General features: G+C 39.3%; 1 protein-coding gene across 3 annotated transcripts in view; it reads left to right on the forward strand.

Annotated features, from left to right (window-relative positions):
• The window catches only part of UHRF2 (ubiquitin like with PHD and ring finger domains 2), a 102869-nt gene that overhangs the window by 32231 nt on the left and 47832 nt on the right, over positions 1-22806 (forward strand). For all 3 annotated transcript variants that reach the window (XM_051858202.2, XM_070051889.1, XM_051858206.2), the window contains one exon: positions 8004-8222. In XM_051858202.2, the coding sequence (XP_051714162.1) occupies positions 8004-8222 (219 nt within the window). The remainder of the gene's footprint in view (positions 1-8003; positions 8223-22806) is intronic.

Below are 22806 nucleotides of genomic sequence, written 5' to 3' on the forward strand. Positions count from 1 at the left end.
CTTTTATTTTTTTATTTTTTATTTTTGACAGGCAGAGTGGACAGTGAGAGAGAGAGACAGAGAGAAAGGTCTTCCTTTGCCGTTGGTTCTCCCTCCAATGGCCGCCACGGCCGGCGTGCTGCAGCCAGAGCACCGCGTTGATCCGATGGCAGGAGCCAGGTACTTCTCCTGGTCTCCCATGGGGTGCAGGGCCCAAGTACTTGGCCATCCTCCACTGCACTCCCTGGCCACAGCAGAGAGCTGGCCTGGAAGAGGGGCAACCAGGACAGAATCTGGCGCCCCCACTGGGAGTAGAACCCCGGTGTGCTGGCGCTGCAAGGCGAAGGATTAGCCTATTGAGCTGCGGCGCCGGCTTACATTCTTTCATAGTGATGGCCATGTTCCTGTGTTTCTGTGTGTAGCATATCCTTAAGCATCTTTTGTAAGGCTGAACAAATTCTTTCTTTTTTTTTTTTATTTTTTTTATTTTTTTTATTTTTGACAGGCAGAGTGGACAGTGAGAGAGAGACAGAGAGAAAGGTCTTCCTTTGCCGTTGGTTCACCCTCCAATGGCCGCCGCTGCAGCCGGCGCACCGCGCTGATCCGATGGCAGGAGCCAGGATCCAGGTGCTTTTCCTGGTCTCCCATGGGGTGCAGGGCCCAAGCACCTGGGCCATCCTCCACTGCACTCCCTGGCCATAGCAGAGAGCTGGCCTGGAAGAGGGGCAACCGGGACAGAATCCGGCGCCCCGACCGGGACTAGAACCCGGTGTGCCGGCGCCGCAAGGTGGAGGATTAGCCTATTGAGCCACGGCGCCGGCTCAAATTCTTTCTTTTTTTAAAAAAAAAGATTTTATTTTTATTTAAGAGAGAGAGTTATAGATAGTAAGAGGGAGAGACAGAGAGAAAGGTCTTCCATCTGCTATTTCACTCTCCAAATGACTGCAACGGCCAGAGCTGCATCGATCCAAAGCCAGGAGCCAGGAGCTTCTTTGAGGTCTCCCACACGGGTGCAGGGGCCCAAGCACTTGGGCCATCTTCTACTGCTTTCCCAGGCCACAGCAGAGAGCTGGATCCAAAGTGGAGCAGCCAGGACTGGAACCGGCGCCTATATGGGATGCTGGAGCTGCAAGCAGAGGATTAACCTACTGTGCCACAGTGCCAGCCCCTGGATAAATTCTTTCAGTTTCTGTTTGTTATGTGAGGTCTTTACTTCAGTTTCACTCATAAATGGGAGCTATGCAAGGTACAGTGTTCTGGGTTGACAGTTTTTTCTCTAAAGACTTGGAATATATCTTGCCATTGTCTTCTAGCCGGTAGGGTTTCTGAAGAGAAGTCAGCTGTGAGTCTAATTGGAGATCCTCTGAAAATAATCTGGCATTTCTCTTGTGCACATTATAGAACATTTTCTTTATTTTTTACTGTAGTGAGTTTGACTACAACGTGTCGTGGTGAAGATCTTTTCTGGTTGTGTCTATTAGGAGTTCTATGTGCTTCCTGTAGTTGGATGTCCCTTTCTTTCTCCAAATAAGTAAAGTTTACTGTAATTATTTCACTAAAAAGGCCTTCTAATCCATTTTTTCTTTTCACACCTTCAAGAACTCCTAAGACTCATATGTTGGATCATTTGGTAGTATCCTGTAGATCTCCAACACTGTTTTTTAATTTTCTAATTTCTTCCTTTTTTTTGGTCTGACTGTACATTTTCCAGAGATTTGTCTTCCAGCTCTGATATTCTTTCTGCTGCCTCAATGAGTCTGTTGTTAAGGCTTTCCACCTCATTTTTTATTTAATCTATTGAATTCCTCATTTCTAATATTTCATTTTGATTTCTCTTTAAAGTCTCAATTTCATGGGAAAAATGTTCATTCATGTCATGGATTTCTTTAATTCATGGATTTGCTTCTGATTACTTCTAAGTAATCTTTTTTTTTTTTTTTTTTTTTGACAGGCAGAGTGGATAGTGAGAGAGAGAGACAGAGAGAAAGGTCTTCCTTTTGCCGTTGGTTCACCTCCAATGGCTGCCGCGGCAGGCGCACTGCGGCTGGCGCACCACGCTGATCCGAAGGCAGGAGCCAGGTGCTTTTCCTGGTCTCCCATGGGGTGCAGGGCCCAAGCACTTGGGCCATCCTCCACTGCACTCCCGGGCCACAGCAGAGAGCTGGCCTGGAAGAGGGGCAACCGGGACAGAAACCAGCGCCCCGACCGGGACTAGAACCCAGTGTGCCGGCACCGCTAGGTGGAGGATTAGCCTATTGAGCTGCGGCGCCAGCCCTAAGTAATCTTATGATCAAATTTTTGCATTCCTTTTCTGGCATTTCTTCAGTCTCTTCATTTTCACATTCTAGTATTAAAGTGTTGTTGTGTTCCTTTGGAGGCATCATATTGTCTTCCTTATTGTTTCTTCAATTGCATTTATTTTTAGGCATTTGTGGAGATACTTGTTGGTCCCCCTCTGTCCCCGTGATGGCTTTTTTCTTTGGACTATGCCTCTGTGGCTTAGTAGAGTATCTACTGTTCCAGTGAATACCCAGAGACATGTGCCGGATGTGGAATGGGAGCTCTGTTCAGTGCTCCAGAGGGAAGAGAGTGTTCAAGGTGACGCCCAAATTGGGCTTGATTAATCTTTTTTTTTTTTTTTTTTGGTCAGAGGGCAGGTTTAATTTGCTCTGATGGTGTAGTCTCATGCTCATGTCCTCTACTCCAACGAGACCAATGCCTGGTCGCTAGCCTAGTGGGTATAATATCCATTTATGCTTCCACAAGAACCACACAAAGGATCTGTGAATTCCTTAGTGTAAGTGTGGATTCTGCAGCAGTGACCCTCACCAGGGAATTGTGGAGCCCCGAGCGTGTGAAGCCACCCACAGTGACTACCTGAAGACCCAGCCACACCTTGCACCCTCCCACATAGCCACAGTATTTTCACAGTCCGAGACACAAGGCTCCCACAGTCATGAGTACCCAGGCCCCTGTCAGTTCTCCCAGCCAGACTTGGGCGTTTCCTCTCTGCTGGTTGCTATATGGACACAAGCTGGCACAGCTGTTAACGTATGTCCAAAATGGTGCCTGCTCTCTCTTGGCTAGTTAAGGGATGCCGGTGCCGGGTAGTTGGGAGGAAAGAAGTGTGCCCCTCCTTTTTCCTCTAGGTTGGCAGATAAACTGTCCCCCAAAGGGCTCTTCCAAGCCAGACTCACACCAGGCTCTTCACATACCTTTATCACCAGTGGCTTGGGCTACTGCTGTTTGGTCTCACCTTAATCTCCAAAACTGGTGCTGAGGCTCTCGGCTGCTGGGGTTCTGAATTGTATGCATCCACACCCTCCGCATAGATTCACAGTGTCCTTCTAATTTGCGTGGAGTTTTCTCTGCTGTTTCCTCCCTAACTCTATGCTGAGATTGCACTCTCTCCACTTTTTTTAAAACTATCTTCCTTTAGACTAGACCAATAAGCTCCTTCCCTATTCTGGCATTTGGTCTCTCCTGTGTGCTTTTGTTTCAATTTGGTTTTTAAGATTTCTGACATTTTCATGATTTTGTTTTATAGTTTTGTGAAATGTTACATAGTTCCGTGGTTAAATCTCCAAAACAAAGTACACTAAGAGAAATTGAGCCCCTGTCCTGGTGTTTGTACGCAGATTTATACATACATACATACATACACTTGATAGAAAATAGCACACTACACATATTATCTGCATCTTGCTCTTTTGAGTTAATGTATTCTAGAGATCACTCCATAGCATATAGTTTTCATTTTTTATAGGAGTATAATTTTCCGTTATATAATATTACCATGTTATCTTAAATGGTTTCCTATTGTGAACATTTGATTGTTTCTAGTCCTTCTGTTACAAATAGTGTAAATTTTATAAGTGATATTGTGTATGTTTAGGATTGATTAGTAAACATGGAATGCGAGTCAAAAACAACATGTGTAAGTAATTATGCTGACTATTGCCAGATCCTCCTCTGTGAGCAAAGGGCACATAGCAGCAATATCTGAGAGTACCCATTTACCCACGGTCTTATCAGGTTGTTATCAAACTTCATAAAATTTTAAGAAGATCAATATTTTAGAATCTTCACTTTGGCATATTATGGTAAAGATTGAGAAGTGTGATGCTAAAGACAGAGATGTGCTGGGCTTTGGCAGTAATCAGAAATTGAAATCATAACTGAGTGGGTAGAGTTACATTATAGAGGTGTTAGTTAACACAGCAGATGAGAAATAAAAGAAAAAAAATGTTAACAGAATATTTTAAGGGGGACTTAGAATGGATGGAAGCTTTATAAGAGGAACTGGGGATAATTCTGCTTTGACTTTGAGGTACAATTGAATATATGAATCTGAAAAGTCAGGGTAAGAGGGTAAAAGTCAGGGTAAGAGGGAGCATTGGAATCATCACTATATAGGTGTTAAGATATGTATAGGCAAAGATGCCCAGGAAAAGAATAATATTAGCTAATATCTGAGCACTTGACATGTTATTGACTTTAATTTTATAGTTTCTCTTCTGTATTTGTTTGTTTCTACAACAATTGTGTTAACATCTCTCTGCCTAGTATTGGAAAATGTACACTTTACTTTCATGACTTTCACAGACTTACTATATACATATATGTGCATATGGAGTGTGTATGTGTAATCTATAAAATTCTGTTCTGAAACTGTACAAATTTAGTTCTGGTGCAAAAATAGCTTCAATTCTGTTGCTCTGATACAGGAAATGACTTAATTTGACTAATCCCTGTAAACACAATATGTAATTTAAAAACTTTCTCTAGGTACTATATTTTCTTCAAAATATTTTCATTTGGGCATCTAGCTTTGATAAACAGGGAAAGGGAGAATTTCTTGCTGTTGAAATATGCTTTTAATATGTTATTTAAAAAACATACAGAATGATTATGTTAAACTCACATTACAGTAGAGGAAGGAATCTCATCTAAAATAAATTTTCCATCATACATTTCCTTAAGAATATTGATACAGGAAATGAATATCCAACTTTAGAATTAGAAAAGCCCTAAAAGACCTAGTATAATTTCCTTATTTTATAGGTTGAAAAAAATGTAATTATTTTTCTGACCAAACCTTGTGAAACAACATGAGCGTGTAAACACCAGATGTTAGGTTAGAGACTTCTAAATTTAATTTTGAACATTAAAAATAGTATCAGAATGGAAGGAAAGGAATATAACTGTAGACTTGACTTTGGATTTGCCAGGTTCCTTCTTTAGTTTTATTTCTTTGTAATAATGACAAAATATTGACTACATTTACTTACCTTATCATATACTATTTTAAGCACTTTAAAGGTTTTCTTGTTTTAGTTTTATACTCAATGTGTGAGGTTATTTATATTGGATACATTTTATAGTTGAGGAATAATCACAGTTTTAGTAACTTTCCCAGGGATGTATCATAGGAAGAAGCTACACTGGGGATCTAAACCTAGACAGGCTGAAAATAGAATACTGTGAGTGAAGATACCAACATGATAAACAGATTCAAACCTTTCACATGAGTTGAAGGAAATTAATTTTTTAATAGAGCTGGTGTTGTAGTGCAGTGGGTTCAGCTGCTGCTTGTGATGCTGGCATCCCATATCAGAATGCTGGTTTCAGTCTCGGCTGCTCTTCCATTCCACCTTCCTGCTAATGTGCTGGGAAGACAGCAGAGGATAGCCCAAGTACTTGAGTCCCTGCCATCCATGTGGGAGACCTGGATGGAGTCCATGTTCCTGGCTTTGCCCTGGCCCATCCTTGATTGTTGCAGCCACTTGGGGAGTGAACAGTGGATATCTGTCTCTCTCTCTCTCTCACACTCTGCCTTTTAAACATACATACATTTTTAAATATATATATAAATAAATAAAATCTAAAAAAAACTTATTGGAAGAGAAGATTGAGGATGACAGGCACTTTTAGAGTGTCAAGTGTTAGGTGTGTTGTAAAGAGAGTATAGATTTCTTTATGGAACTAAGGCATAGAATGAATTCCAAAAGCTTACTTTTGATCCTATATCAAATTTCTTCTCTCCTATTTCAGAACTTTATGAAGATAGAATAACTTTTTTTTTTAACATTGAATTATTTGAAAGGCAGAGTTACAGAGAGGCAGAGAGAGAGAGGTCTTCTAGCCGCTGGTTCATTCCCTTAAATGGCTGTAACGGCTGAAGCTGGGCTGATCTAAAGCCAGGAACTTCTTCTGGGTCTCCCATGAGGGTACAGGGGACCAAGGACTTGGGCCATCTTCTACTGCTTTCCCAGGCCATAGCAGAGAGCTGCATTAGAAGTGGAGCAGCAGGAGCTGGGACTTGAACTGGTGCCTGTATAGGATGCTGGCACTGCAGACTGCATCTTTACCCGTTATACCACAGCACTGGCCCCACAAAATGACTTCTTACTGTTAGAAATGCCCTCATTGACTGGCAGAGGCTAATTGATTTTTTCAAAAGCTAGTTGAAGAGAATCATGGTAAATGGACCAGATCGTCTCTGAGGTCCTTGCCAATCTGAGATTTTTTTTTTTTACCCCTAATTAACTAAGACAGAGACTTGATTAAATCAGGTGATTAATTAGAAATCCCACATAGGATTAGGATCTATTTATTCTAAATGAATTAGCTATATTATGAGAGTCCTAGGCTTGCATAGTTCTTTCTTGATTTGAAAGAATCATGACTACCTACAAGAGCTGCTTCCAACTTCAAGCTCACTTTCATTTTGACTAAATCATTCTTAGTTGTCTAAGGGTTAAAGGTTTCTTCCTTTGTTCTCTACCTTGTGAATACTGTCACACAAGCATATGATAATTAATTATTCCTGTATTCCTATTACACAGTGTGTTCTCAACCTTAGAAATTACTGAGAGGATTTAAAAAAGATTGCTGGACTTGGTTTCCAGACTTGGTGACTCAGGATCTGAAATAGAGTTGAAGAATGTGTTTCTGACATATTCCAAGATGATGATGGTCTAGGGACTACATATTCAGAATCACTGCTTTAGTAGTTTGCCTACCTCAATAGATTGTGTTGTTGTTGTTGTTTGTTTTTGTTTATTTGAAAGAGTGACAGGGAGAGAGTTCCCATCTGCTGGGTCACTCCCCAAATGTCAATAACAGCTGAGACTGGTCCAAGTTAGCTTTATTTCCTTTAAGTTTGTTCAAATCTAAATTTGAACCGAACCTAAAGCTTTAGAAGGAATAAAACCAAGATTCTGTACAATTCTCTTACATGGTTCTTCTTTCTGATAAATAGAAGACTTGGGGTTTGTTTTACATTGCTAGGGAGATTGGGTATATGTAAGAAGTAGAATCTTTCTCTTCCTGGGAAAATGAAGGCTATTGGAACATGCTAGCTTCGTGTTCTTACTATGCATGAACTAAATGACAGAACTCAATAAGCTGGTTACAAAGTCAGGGAGAAGCTAACATTGAGTCCTGTGAAAGTAATTCTTAAACTTGGGTTAAAAAAATATTGAGCAAAAAATTTGTTTTTACCAGTCTTTTACCCTCTACCCCTTCCAATGAATGTCTTACTTTAAAAGAATTGTTTTACTCTGGGAATTAATATCATGACTGTCTGTCATTTAAGTGTTATTAAGAAAATAAAAAATCTCTCATTCAGAATATCCAGATTATAGGAGTAATAATTGTCTGAGTAAAAATGTCACATAAAGTCAGTTCTAGAGAAGTACTGTATAACCCCCTCAGATATGATCTTGACCATGGGATGAACACTTCTGCAAACAATGAAGAGAGTCACATCTCTAAGGCTTAGGGGTAAAGACAAGAGTTCTTGCTCACATTTAGGAAATCAGTCCATATGTTATCCTAATGTAGGTGAGAGGCCAATAAGAAATATTCATATATTCACTGTTTAAGGCTGTTGAAACCTTTACATTTTTATCCTTAATGATTAAGGAGAAAATTAGGTTTTATTGTATTGTACATTGTATATAATTTTAGTTGGTGATAATCATAATCTGTTTTCTATGGTTTTTTCTTTCTCTCCTCAGATATCCAGAAAGTGGTACTCTAGAAATGAATGTGAAGGATCTTCGACCACGAGCTAGAACCATTTTAAAATGGAATGAACTAAATGTTGGTGATGTGGTAATGGTTAATTATAATGTAGAAAATCCAGGAAAAAGAGGTTTTTGGTTTGATGCGGAAATTACAACATTGAAGACAATCTCAAGGACCAAAAAAGAACTTCGTGTGAAAATTTTCTTGGGGTAAGACTCTCCTCACTGATGCCATTTAATTAATGAATTAATCAGGGAAGATGAGTTTTTAGGTGTTGAACACATATCCCTTTGTTAAAAAAAAGATAGCTCTTATGAAAGGTGGAAATTTCATACTGTAGGAGAGTATTTTTTAAAGGTTTATTTATTTGAAAGGTAGAGTTAAAGACAGGCAGAGAGAGAGAGAGGGAGGGAGGGAGAGAGGGAGGGAGAGAGGGAGAGGTCTTCCATCCGCTGGTTCCCTCCCCAGATGGGCCAGGTGGCTGAAGCCAGGAGCTTCTTCAGGGTCTCCCACGCGGGTGCAGTGGCCCAAGGACTTGGGCCATCTTCCACTGCTTTCCCAAGCTGTAGCAGAGAGCTGGATCAGAAGTGGAGCAGCCGGGACTCAAACCAGCACCCATATAGCAGGCAGCAGCTTTACCGCTACACCACAGCACCAGCCTCTGTAGGGGAATATTTTTATACATTCTTGAGAATTTTTTAAAGTGAGAATGGCTTAATTCTTCATCTCTTTTCAAGTTTGGAGTTATTTGAAACAATCTTGGAAATGGCTGTTTTATTGGAGAAATCATTACTTATAAAATTCTTATAGATCAAATGAAACATTACATAAGAGAATTTTTAAAATTATTATTTATTTGAAAGATAGTTTGCAAAGAGAGAGAAGGAAAGACAGAGTTCCTGCATCCACTGGTTCACTCCCCAATAGCTGCAGCATTCAGGGCTGTGCCAGGCTGAAGCCAGGAGCCAGGAGTCTCTTCCAGATCTCCCACATAGGTGCACAGGCCCAGGGCCCCCTGGCCATCTTCTGCAGCTTTCCCAGGTGCATCGCAGGGAGCTGGATCAGAAGTGGAGCAGCTGGGACTCAAAACAGTGCTCACATGGGATGCTGGCACTGCAGGCCATGGCTTAACTTGCTGTACCACAGCATTGACCCCTACATAAGAGCATTTTAATAGCAATAATTACTATTGAAAATCAGTGTTGATGTACTATAAATGGATGACAACCTAACAGCTATCTGCTAGACTTCTAAGACTAGCTACAGTTTTCCTTCATAGTAATTTTCTTCAACAAACTTAATAGAATTTCAAATTCAAAAAGTCCCATGGAATATTAGCTCTTGCTATTTCCATTATTACTTCTTTGAGATGGTTTCCCATGATACAAAGTCCTAGGCATTGTTTCAGTTACCTTCTTACACTTAGGAAAATACCCCATCTTTGTGTGTCTGCCTTTTCTCAATCGAGTTTATTTGCAGAGTTATCACTAGTTTACTTTTTAAAAATGAAAATTCCTGTAAAGTTGTTTCCAGTTCTTTATTATAAATAATACTTAAGTAATGATCATTATGTATGCATTTTATGCATACTATTTCTTTATAACTATTTCTTAGGTTTGAGCATTGACCTTGAATGTCCTCTTTTACATATGAGAAACTTAGATCTTTGTCAAGTTCTGGTTAAATGGATTAGTGACACAAGGTGACAAATCTGGGAGTAAGCATCTGCTTATGGTTAAAAATATAAAGCAAAGGAGGTAAACCACAGTCTGCTAGCCACCTGTGTTTCTCAATTTTTTTTTTAAAACACAACAGTTGCTTACTGCCATTAATCATCTATGGCTTTTTGTGCTCAGCAGCATTGTTAAATAGTTATAACTTTTTATACTAATTACTATCTGACCCTAATGGAAAAGTTTTGCTGATACCTGAAATAAGGAAAAAGAATGTGAGTTACTGAATGAAACTTGTATTTTAGAAAACAAACTATACAGACAAGTGTGAGTCTAATTCTGAATTCTAAACAACTTGACATTTCATGACCAAGAAAAAGAGAAAGCAACCTAAATAAACTGCTGAGCAGGGAACCTTGCAATGCACTTGAGTGTTGGAAGTATAAAAAAAGTATGCATGCCCAATAGGAGGGTAACACGGTATACTTAAAAGTACTGAACTAAAAATGCTTGCTATAGAAAAGAAGTTCCCCAAATGATTCTTAAAGTGGGGCACCCTTACTTTAAGGACTAGAACTATGATTTAGTGAAAATTATGGATAGACAAATACTGATTTGATAACACGATGTGACGGCTATCCAAATAGTAAAACACACTGTTTCATAAAATGCTTTTTATCACTTATGATTTACTAGAAGTGTTAGGAACGTAAGAGCTAAAACAAAAAGTGTAACTTCTGGGTGGGATTTTTTTTTTCATAGCTAGAAATCTTTTTGCCTCATTAGAAAGAATGGGTAAATACAGTGAAATAATCATGGTAAAGGTATATAGCATTAGAGTTCCATGGTTCTGAAGTCCCATTCACTCTAAATTTTGTCAGACTTAATTTCTGCTAATCAGATGGCTCGGATTTGCATTTCCTTCACTATGAATGGAGTTGAGAACCTTTTCCTATAGTTATTGCAATTTGAATATCTTTCCTGAGCATCTGATTTCAAACTTTAGTGTGCTGTTTTGTTTTTAACTGAGTAGTCTGTCTTACTAGGTTTTAGAAGTTCCATTTATGGAGACTAGACCATTTCAGTTGTATAAAACAAAAATATCTTTTCCAGCTCTAGCACTATGTTTTTTCTTTATGATGTTTGGATATAGTTTTCTTCATTTTAACGTAGTTAAAATTATTAAAGTTGAAGGGAGTTTTTGTGCTTTTATGTTGTACTTAAGAAACTTTCCTATCCAGAGATCATAAAGAAACTCTTTTATTACCCAGGTCATCCTTTCTTGTTCTTTAAGTAGGCCTTATATGAGGGTACTTTGGAAAAATGGAATTAAAAGATAAAGCTTTATGTTAGTTCAAAAAAGTGTAATCCATGTATGTATTTCTTCATAATATGTACTGCTATTACTTTTTGAAGAGCCCGTATATGCACGAATTTTGAAAATTTTGGGCACCAACATGAATTTGTTTTTAGTCCCATTTCCATGAACTTTTTGAGATACCCTCATATGTTCTTAGCTCTGTGTATTTTCATCTGAATTTTCTAGTCATCTTTTCTCTTACTGGCATCATAGGAATGCAAGAAACCTTTGGTCTTGCTTCCAGTAGCTTTACTAGACTTACTAATTTTAATTTAAATCTTAATTGTTTGGGAATGTCTACCATTATAATCTGAATTATGACATTTTTGTTTTGTCTTTTCTTCATTTTTGATGTCTTTGCTTCTCTTTTTTCACCATTTAGGCCTTCCATACATTGTTGAAAAAAAGTAGGGAGAGCTAGCATCTTTTTTTACCTCCTGATCTCCAGGACAAAACTTTTAAAATTTTAACAACTATAATGTATTTCATAAAATTCATAAAATAACTTGGTGAATAATTCTTTTCCTGTCTTATAGTAGTTTTGTGTCCCTTTCTTGAATGTTTGGTAGGACTTTTAAGTCCTTTAAGGCTGAATTTTCTTTGTGGGAAGGTTTCCTTCCTTCCTTCCCTCCCTCCCTCCCTCCCTCCCTTTTTTGACAGGCAGAGTGGACAATGAGAGAGAGAGAGACAGAGAGAAAGGTCTTCCTTTGCCGTTGGTTCTCCCTCCAATGGCCACCGTGGCCAGTGCGCTGCGGCCGGAGCACCGCGCTGATCCATTGGCAGGAGCTAGGTACTTATCCTGGTCTCCCATGGGGTGCAGGGCCCAAGCACTTGGGCCATCCTCCACTGCACTCTCTGGCCACAGCAGAGAGCTGGCCTGGAAGAGGGGCAACCGGGACAGAATCTGGCGCCCCGACTGGGACTAGAACCCGGTGTGCCGGCGCCTCAAGGTGGAGGATCAGCCTAGTGAGCTGAGGTGCCAGCCGGGAAGGTTTTCTATGATTGATTAGATTTCTGCAATGATCATTGGACTATTCCTATTTTCTGGTTTTTTTTTTTTTTTAAGATTTATCTATTTTATTTGAAAGGCAGTTACAGAGAGGGAGGGAGGGAGGGAGGGAAAGAGAGAGAGAGAGAGAGAGAGAGAGATCATCTGTCTGCTGGTTCACTCCCCAGATAGCTACAACAGCTTAGTCTGGGCCAGGCTGGAGCCAGGAGCTTCATCCAGGTCTCTGATGTGGGTGCACAGGCTCTCAAGGACTTTCCCAGGAGCATTAGCAGGGAGCTGGATCAGAAGCAGGACACTTGGGGCTCGAACTGGCACCCATATGTGATGCCAGCACCACAGGCAGTAGTTTAACCCACTGTGCCACAATGCTGGTTGCATATTTCCTATTTTTAAAAAAATGTTCTAAATTTTTTAAAATTTGACAGGCCCGGGGAGACAGAGAGCTCCTATTTGCTCGTTCTCTTCCCAAATGCTCACAACAAACAGAGCTGGACAAGGCCAGCTAGGACCCAGGAACCCATCCAAGTTTCCCATGTGGGTCTCAGGGACCATGTCACTTGAGCCATCATTTGCCCCCTGGGTCTACATTGGCAGTAAACTGAAATCCAGAGCCAGAGCTGGTGCTACATCAGGCACTCTGATGTGGGAGGTGAGCATTTTAACAGCTATGCCAAACACCTTCCTCTCTTTTTGAACTGGAATTTAATTATCTAGAAATTTGTCCATTACATCTAAATTTTTAAATTTGCCATAAATGTATTTATTAGCCATATATTTTTAGGTGTATGTTATCTACTATGATATTCCTTACTTTATTCCTGAATTTAGTTTGTGACTTTTGATCAATCTCATCAGAGGTTTATCACATTTGTTAGATTTTTGCAAAGAACTAACCTTCAGCTTTAATCCTCTCTATTGTATTGAAGGTGCAAAGGAAGAAGCAAATAGAGGACATGATTTTTAATCTGCCCTGGAGATTTGATAAGGGAACTTGGAGTTAAAGTTCATGCTTGTTTCTATTTTTAATTTGTGAGTACCAAAAAGTGAATATGCTTGAACTGTGTAATTCTGGTTATCAGATACAGTTTTTAAGTTGTCACTTTCTGTTTGTATTTTAGCTTTGAAGAAAAAGCACAGGTTTGGAGTCTAAATACCACTTTCAGAATAGTGTGTCCACTTGCTATTCTAATAAATATTGTATTTAATACCATGTGAAAGTTTAAATACTCACAAGTAAAGTTGAATTTGAATCCTGTAGCAAGAAAATTTAACCTTACTAAACTGTAAGTATGCTTGCTTTACTTACAGTGTCATTTTTATGAGATTTATTTTCTAAATTGTTGCATACTTATTTTTCATGAAGTCTTTTCAGTACTACCCTTATCACTGAATATACCACCATTTTCTCACAGTACATATTTAGTGTCTGTATAAAGTTATAACTCAGAGTTCACTGTGCTCCAGCCATGCTGCCCTCCTTGTGTTGCTTAATCATATAAACATGCCCTTGCCTCAGAGCCTGTGGTTGTGCTGTTCCCTCTGCCTGGTCCCACAGACACTCACTTGGCTTGCTTTGTCACTTGTTTGACTCTGCTGCTCCACTGTCACTTCAGAGTGGCCTTTCTTAGTTACCCTCTGTAAAATCACACATTTAGATAGTAGGCATGTTTACCCTTTATATCTTCTTTACAGCATTTATTATCACTAGGCTTTTCTTTATTTCTCTTACCCAACTGGTATTTTCTGATTGCTTTTAAGTGAAAACTACCAAAAATTAGTGACTTAAACAACAAAACATTATTTTATAGCTCTGTAGATCTAAGAAGTTGTAAATGAGTTTGGATCTCACTGGACCAAAATCAACAGGGTATGTTCTTATTTAGACTCTTAGGGAGAATCTGTTTTCTTACTGTTTCAAGCTCTTAGAGGCCTTTTGTATATTCCTTGGCTTTTTGCCTCCTTCATCCATCTTCATAGACAGAGTGACATATCTCTTTGACCATTCTTTTGTAATTAGATTTCCCTCAGATTATCTTCTGCTGCTTCTTCCACTTTCAGGGTCCCCTATGATAACATTGTGCTCACCTGGATAATCCTCCATTCCAAGGTTCTTAATTATATCTGTAAAGTTATTTTTACCATAGAAGATAATATACTCACAGGTGTCAGGATATGGAATCCTTTGGAGCCCATTATTCTATCCATCATACCAGCTGAATGTTATTGCATGGATTTTTTGTTTGTTGTTATATGCCAGATACTGTTCTAGGCCCTAGCTGTAATAGGTTTTGGCAAGTACGGAATGTCATAGATTCTGAGAGATTTAGTGGGGTTTTTTTGTTGTGTTTTTTTTTTTTTTTTTAAGCTCTATAAAATAAACGAGTGGTTAAGACACCAGTATCCTATCCCACATTGGAGTATTGGGTTCAATACCTGACTCTGGCTCCTGACTCCAACTTCCTGTTGATGTAGAACTGGGAGACAACAATAATAGATGGCTGAAGTAATTGTGTTCTTGTCACTATGTGGGAACTATGATGGCATTTACAGCTCCTGGCTTTGGCACAGCCCAGTACTGGCCATTGTGGGTATTGTGGGTCATCTGGTCATGCCATTCAACTTTAACATAGATTATGTCCTTGAACTTTTTTAGATCACACCAGGTAGTATAAATTCAAATCTGGCAACCTATGAGAAGCCTAGCTTGTACTTCAGTTCTTAGCGGATAATTTTTTCTCCTTATACTTATCTATAATATTTTTTTAAAGATTTATTTATTTATTTGAAAGGCAGAGTTACACAGAGGAGGAGAGGCAGAGAGAGAGAAAGGGAGGTCTTCCATCTACTGGTTCATTCCCCAGTTGGTTGCATTGGCCAGAACTGTGCTGATCCGGAGCCAGGAGCCAGGAGCTTCTTCTGGGTTTCCCACATGGGTGCAGGGGCCCAAGGACTTGGGCCATCTTCCAGTGCTTTCCCAGGCCATAGCAGAGAGCTGGATCAGAAGTGGAGCAGCCGGGGACTTGAACCAGCACCCATATGGGATGCTGGCACTGCAGATGGTGGCTTTACCCCCTACGCCACAGCGCCAGCCCACTTAGCTATAATACTGAAGCAACTATGTTTACTTTCTTTCTGTAATCTGCAAGATATTTTATTTTTCATTATCTTTAACTATGAGATCTGTTGGATGTCCCAGCTTTATTTTAGGGTCCTTCTTAGACACCTCATCTCAGACTCTTTTCTTTCTTAAAATTGTATAATGTGTTGTATCGTTGTCTTCTATTTGGTGTCCCAGCTTTATTTGGGGATTCTTCAGAGGCCAGTTTCTTTTTTGGTAAAACCTAAAATAATGTTTTATAATAGTGGTTTATTAGGGTCAATAAAATTTATTTCTTGAAGGAATAACTTGAGACTTTATTAACATGTTTTGGTTATGAAAGATGACTTCATCAGTTTTGTACAGAAGAAATGTCTGGTGAGCCTATAACTGAAATATTGGATAAATAAAAAGTTGATTTTTAGCTTTGAAGCTGTCTGTTTTTGTGACATTGATTGAATCACATAAAGAACGTGGGGGGCTTGATGGTTTTGGGTAGGGTGGGATCAGCCTTCTTATCTAAAATAACTGGAATAGCCAGATCAAATAGTTACCTCCTGGAGTCAACAGAATATCAAGGAGACCTGTGGGGCCTAGGACTCTGGAGAAGAAAGAACCTCAGAAGGTAGCTGGCTTTGTAGTTGTATTTTGCCTGGGGGAATCTGGTAATTCTGTACACAGTATAAAACCTAGTTGAGAGCACGTAGGAGCAGGTTAGAGGGTGGAGGAGTATAGCCGAGTTTTTATCAGACACTTAGGATGTCTTAAATATATGGCCTATTTTTGTTTCGGGATTTTGGCTGATGAATGGGCTTCTGCTGGGGCAGGAGGCTGGAGATATAGATGAAAATCAAAGTGGAATTTTCAGTAATCTTAGAAAGCAAAAATTAGATTTGGTGTTTATTAGTGAAGTAGCTCCACAGAATATGTAGTATTTTAGTTTGAAAACTGGATGACTGAGTCAAACAAGATTAAATCTTGACTCAACGTAGTTGCTGATTAAAATGTTTAACCATTACAGTGTCTTCCTAGTGGAAGGAAGGTTTACCCTTTTTTATATAAGGTTACTTCTGAAGACACTGTTTTATATACACTGTCTGCCATGGAGCCCAAAATACTATGATGTCAAAAGACAGGACCATGTAATCAGAAAATAGAAGGATAAGCACCAGTAGAAATGGACTTGTGATTTGCATAACTCAGATTATCAAAGAGGGACTTTAACTGTGGTTAATATGCTCAAGAAGATAAATGAAATGTGGATTTCAACTGAGCATTGGAATCTATAAAATAATCATAAGGGGTCCCTACAATTGAGAAGTGAAGTAAGAAACTAAAACATTAGATTGACTTGACATCAGGTAGCAACTGCAGGAGACAGGCTTGGTAAAATAGCAGTTAAGTCCATGAAAACAACTGACATTGGAAAGCACATAAAAGAATATTAGACATAGGAACTTGATAAAATGTCTAATTATGTATATTTGGAGTTCCAAAAGAGTGGGATGAAAACAGTATTTAAAAATGAGTGTGATAGCTAGAATTTCCCAAAACTTACAAAAGGTATCAGTTCACATCAAGAAGTTCTGTGAATTTAAGCAGGATAAATACAAAGAAACATGGTGGCATATCATGAATAAGGCTGCTGAAAACTAAATATAAAAACAAAAGGAAGGAGACTGGGTTTTCATCAGAAACAGTTTAAGCTAGAAAAAAATGGAATGGGATGTGAAAACACTGGTATGAGAAAAATTCCCAACTTGAAAATAGATTTCTAGTTAAAATATTCTTCAAGTATGAAGCCAAATTAATGATGTTATACAAAACCTGAGAGAATTCCTCACCAACAAACTTGCACTGAAAAGAATTCCAAAAAGGAGTTCTTTCAGCAGGAGGAAGGCAGTCCCAAATAGAAATATGGAGCTGCAAGAAGGAATTATGAACAGTGGAAACTATTCACAAAAATTTAAAAAATAATAGTGAATTTTGAAAAACTTGAAAACATTTATGAAAACAATTAAAAGTTTATTTTGGGGCCAGCACTGTGGCATAGCAGGTAAAGCCACTACCTGCAGTGCCAGCATCCCACATGGGCACCTGTTCAAGTCCCGGCTGCTCCACTTCCGATCCAGCTCTCTGCTATGGTCTGGGAAAACAGTAGAAGATGGCTCAAGTCCTTGGGCCCCTGCATCCAAGTTGGAGAAATGGAAGAAGCTCCAGGCTGCTGGCTTTGGATTGGCCCAGCTCTGGTTGTTTCAGCCATTTGGGAAGTGAACCAGCGGATGGAAGACTCTTTCTCTCTCTCTCCCTCTCTCTCCCTCTCTCCCCCCCCTCCACCTCTGCCTCCGCCTCCGTCTCCACCTCCTCGTAACTCCGCCTTTCAGAATAAATAAATCTTTTTTTTTTTTTTAAGTTTATTCTGGTGTAAAAGATGGAACTCATGCACAGTTTTTATTTATTTATTTATTTGAAAGGCAGAAAGACACACATACTGCTCATCCACTGGTTTACTGCCTAAGTGCCTGCAACAGTTCATGCTGGCTTAGGAGGGAGTGGAGACCAAGATGATGGGTGACGTGATGGGGTTCCTGCCTCCCATGTGGGAAACCTGGGTTGAGTTCTCACCTCTAGTTTTAGTCCCTGGTCTGGGGTCGTTATAGGCATTTGGAACATGAACCATTAGATGGGAGCTTGCTCTGTCTCTCAAAAATTTTTATAAATGATCAGGATTATAGGAATATGGCAGCAACATGTATTTTTATTTATCTTTTTGAAGATTTTTATTTAAGCAACATGTATTTTTAAACTCTTTAAATGTCCTTATAAAAACATAGACGAACTAAAATATCTAATCCAAAAAGTCATGTGCAATATCAACAAAAAAGGTGGTCCCCCAGAAATTCCAAAATAGCTGGTGTGAGAAACAGTACAAAGCTTCAAGACTTTTATCCATAGCCCTGCAAGAAGAAAGGAAAGATAGCTACAAAAATATGTAGTGACTCCAAGTACTCCAACATAATAAGTTAGCGTGGTAATTTGAGAATAGTAGCTATGGTAGCTATTTTTCAAGGTGACCTTCAGTGATTCCTGTTTCCTAATACACATCTTTACATAGTTTCCTTTCATATTTTAGCAGGATGACTCTGACCAATAGAATATAGTTGTGAAAAGGTAGCTTCCATGTTGTCACTCCTTTGGGTCACTTCCCAAAAGTTGAAACCAGCTGTTTATCAGGCTTTAAGCCTGTAATTTTTCCTGTAGTCTAACATTTAGACAACACTACAGCCTCATGAAAGATTTTAAGCCAGAATCAACCCCAGCGAAGCTGCTACCAAATTCCTGACTCATACAAACTAAGATAGTGGGACCAGTGTTATGGCATACCAGGTTAAGCCTCTGTCTGTGACACTGGCGTCCCATATGGGCACTGTTTTGAGTCCCTATTGCTCCACTTCCAGTCTAGCTCCCTGCTAATGTGCCTGGAAAAGCAGCAGAAGATGCCCCAAGTACTTGGGCCCCTGCACCCACATAGGAGACCCAGGTGAAGCTCCCTGATTTTTGCCTGGCCCAACCCTGGCTCTTGCTGCCGTTTGGAAGTGAACCACCAGACAGAATTAATTCCTCTGTCCTCTCCGTATAACTCTGCTTTTCAAATAAAATAAATCTTAAAAAATAAAAAACGAAGCAAGTTTTTATTTTTAACTGCTTCTAATGATTTATTATGCAATAATGGATAATTAATATATTGACTTAAGCTGGAATGAGTATGAATCCCATTTTGGATAAGTACAGCTTGTAGTGTTATCTGAAGGGATTAGGGTCCTGTGAATTCTTTTAATTAGCTAAAACCCCTTTCCAGGACAAAACCCTATATTGAGAAGAAAATAATGGGAACAGAATCCAAGCTGAGTAGGACAGGGAAAATAGAGATAAAGGGGAAATTCTCCAGATTAAAAAAAAAAAAAAAAAAAACAGCCAGGAGGTTTCAGAAAGTAAGCTTTCATGTTTTGTTTTTTTTTTTTTAAGAAATTTATTTGAAAGGCAGAGTTACAGAGGCAGAGAGAGAGAGAGAGAGAGAGCGAGCTTCCAACAGCTAGTTCATTCTCCATATGGCCGCAGTGGCCGGAGCTGTGTCGATTTGAAGCCAGGAGACTCCTCTGGGTCTCCCATACAGGTGCAGGGGCCCAAGGATTTGGACCATCTTCCACTGCTTCCCCAGGCTACAGCAGAGAGCTGGATTGGAAGTGGAGCAGCTGGGACTCTAACTGGCCCCCATATGGGATGCCAGCACTGCAGGTGCTGGTTTTACCCACTACGCCACAGCGCCAGCCCTGCATGGTGTCTTTTTAAAAAATCATTTACATGGTGTAATACAATTGGTCTCCCATATTGAGAGTTTTACATCTTTAGATTTGATGATCAGAAATATTCAAAAAAGTTTGTATTGAATATGTACAAGTTTTCCCCAACCTTGTCATTCCTTAAAGAATACAATATAACATCTATTTATATAGCATAACATTGCATTAGGTATTATAAGTAATCTAGAGATTAAAGTATACAAGAGAATGTTTGTAAGTTAATAGGCAAATATGCTATTTTATATAAGGCACTTCATATCTGCTGATAGGAGTGAGTGGAGGTCCTGGAACTAATTCCCTGTGGAGACTGGATGACTCTATGTACTTATTTGAAATGCATGCTTCACTGAATCCTCAGAAATGTGTATATTCATGCCACTGCTATAATCGAGAGCATTTCCATCACTGGCAAGGTTTTCCATTGACTCCGTTACAATTACTACTTCCGTCCTCATCATTGGCCCCTGGCAACCACTGATTTACTTTCTGTTGGGTTAGATTTTGAGCTGCTAGAGTGTTGAATGGTGATTGGAAAAATTATGCAATATAGCCATTAACTAGCAAAACGCTAAGTGAAATTATAGTCTCTAAAGGTTTAGGAAATTTATTTTAAAAAAAGCAAAAGGAGAGGATTGATGTCAAATTCCATGCAACGTTAGAAGAGAAAGAAAAGATAACAGAATAACATCCTTACAGAGAAAGCACCTCAAAAACACAAGCATTTAACTCTGGTCAAACTAGTCTTCAGTATAAAGGCTGTAGACTTAAGAACGAGAGAGAGAGTGTTCTGATGAACCCTTCCTGAAGAATCTTCTAGAGAACCAGCTTCAAGTAACCAATATGACCAAAGAGGATTTAACATGAAGAGTAATAAATATTTAAAATATTTCTGTATTATGGGGTGGACATTTGGCCTGATGGTTAAGATGTCCACGCCCCATATCTCAGTGCTTGGGTTCAAGTTTCAGCTCCACTCTCGATCCCAGCTTTCTGCTAATCCACATCCTGGGAGGCAGCAGGTGATGGCTTGAGTAGATCGGTTGCTGCTACTTGTGGGAGACCTGGATTGAGTTCTCATCTCGTGGCTTCAGCCTGGCCAAGCCCAGATGATTGCAGGCTTCTGGGAAGTGAACCAGTGATGGGAGCTTTGGGTTTGTCTCTCTGCCTCAAATAAATAATTTATAAAATATTTCTACATTTAGAACTAGGATTGAGAGACAATAAGATATAAGATTATGTCTTTATAGTCTGATAGTGTAGCTATCATAACTTTAAATGAGGGAAATATATATTTAAAAGTTTATTTTCAGCAATTATATAGACAGCTTTTGAGAATATCTTGCATGTAATGCAACTGTGAGACAAAAGAAGTATTTGTAGTATTCTAATTTAGGCATCTCTAGTACCTTGAAATCCAGAATCTACTTTTATATACATATAAAAGTAAATACTCTTTAATCCTGAATTTGAACACAAAGCATTAAATGAGGTCATGAAGGTATTTTGCTTGAGTGTGTGTAAAAATATGTTCAAATTTTATAACATCTGCTGAAAAAGCCTACGAACACCAGTGAACCTAGTAACAACACATTTTCCCGGTGCTTAATTGGGGTCCTTAAATACCATTTCCCAGGGCTGTCATTGTGGCCTAGTGGGTTAAGCCACTGCCTGCAATACTGGCATCCTATTTGGGCGCCAGTTCAAGTCCTGGCTGCTCCACTTTCAATCTAGCTCCCTGCTAATGCAACTGGGAAAGCATCAGAGGATGGTCCCAATGCTTGGGCACCTGCCCACCATGTGGGAGACCCAGATGGAGTTACAGGCTCCTTGCTTCAGCCTGGCCCGCCCCTGGCTATTGCAGACATTTGGGGAGTGAACCAGTGGATGGAAGATTCTCTCTCTTTCTCTCCCCGCCAACTCTGCCTTTCAAATAAATAAATCTTTTTTTAAAAAAATTTCCTATGGCAGGGAAAAAAATCAGGGGTTTGTGGGAGACAGGACTCCAGACTGGGGGTAGAAAATATGCAAGGTGAAACATCTTGTCATATATGTAACTAAAGAAAGGTCAGAAAGACTGCTCATTTCTTGTCATGGGATTTGAGAGGGCCATATGGAAGCTCCTGTTGGTCAAAGGTGAGGTGATTTGAACATTGATAAAATAACGACAGTGGATTGAAACATAGGAGTATGTTTAAATTCATTAGTTCACAGTAACATAAAAACTTACTGGTCTGCTTGTGTTTTATATCTTTAAAACTGCCAAACGAGCGTTTTGTCTGCCTTTCGTAGATGAACTCTACCACTAGTTGATGAGGTTCAGCTTCTCTTTATAGAACTGTTCCAGCAAGCAAATGAGAAGGGTTTGGGAGAACTGAAATAACATTTTTCAGTCTCTTAATAAATGCAAGCATTGCGCATCAGTAGTTGCTTGTCACGATAGGAAGAGATAACTAACTAATTAGGCACTAAGTTGGCTCATCCAAGTTCCAAAAAATTTTATTTACAAAACTAGACACTGAGCCAAGATTTTGACCTCTACTCTGGATCCGGCTACCAATTTATGATACAGATGGCAGAAGAAACTACATTTTGTAGATGCAAATTTTAAAATCAAGACTGAGAAACTATGGGACAAATGGTTAGGATTCTTTCACAAATTGGAACAAAGGAAGTGATGGTGTGGGAACTACAGATTAGAAACTTTCAGACCTGGTCTTAACTGTACCATATCCTTAGGGAAACAGGTAACAAGACTGAAGAAATTTAAGATAACTTTGTAACTCTTGGGAGGAGGTGAAGTTGTCATTGAGAGGGTGGGAGTATCAAGAGCTTCAGAGGTAGCTGACCTTGCTGTCTTCTGGGGATTACAAAGGATGTGCACCTTTTAATTGGCTAAGCTATCCATTTATGCAGTTTCTACATTTGTGTATATTTTGCACTAACTTTGTAGAAGAAAGGGTAAAAGGAAAATGCTACCCCTCCAAAAGGCTTTTTGATGTAGAATGCATTACTAGAGGTAAAGATGCATTTTACAAGACCTAGATTTCTTAACCCTGGATAAGCCTAGTAAAACAGCAGAAGCTGACATATTAAAAGGAGAAATAAATGTAACCACAGTCAAAGTAGGAACCTTTGCAGAAACATTTACAGACAGGTTAAAAATTGAGTCTCTGATGATATAGTGTAGTATTTGAGAAACTTCTTTCTACAAAGTCATCTTATTTTTGCCCAGAAGTTTTTCTGTGGTTATTGGAAATGTTTAAATATTTCATTTTCATCTAGTCTTTAAACTT

This window comes from Oryctolagus cuniculus, chromosome 1, assembly GCF_964237555.1.
Source record: "Oryctolagus cuniculus chromosome 1, mOryCun1.1, whole genome shotgun sequence".
NCBI classification, from domain to species: Eukaryota; Metazoa; Chordata; class Mammalia; order Lagomorpha; family Leporidae; genus Oryctolagus; species Oryctolagus cuniculus.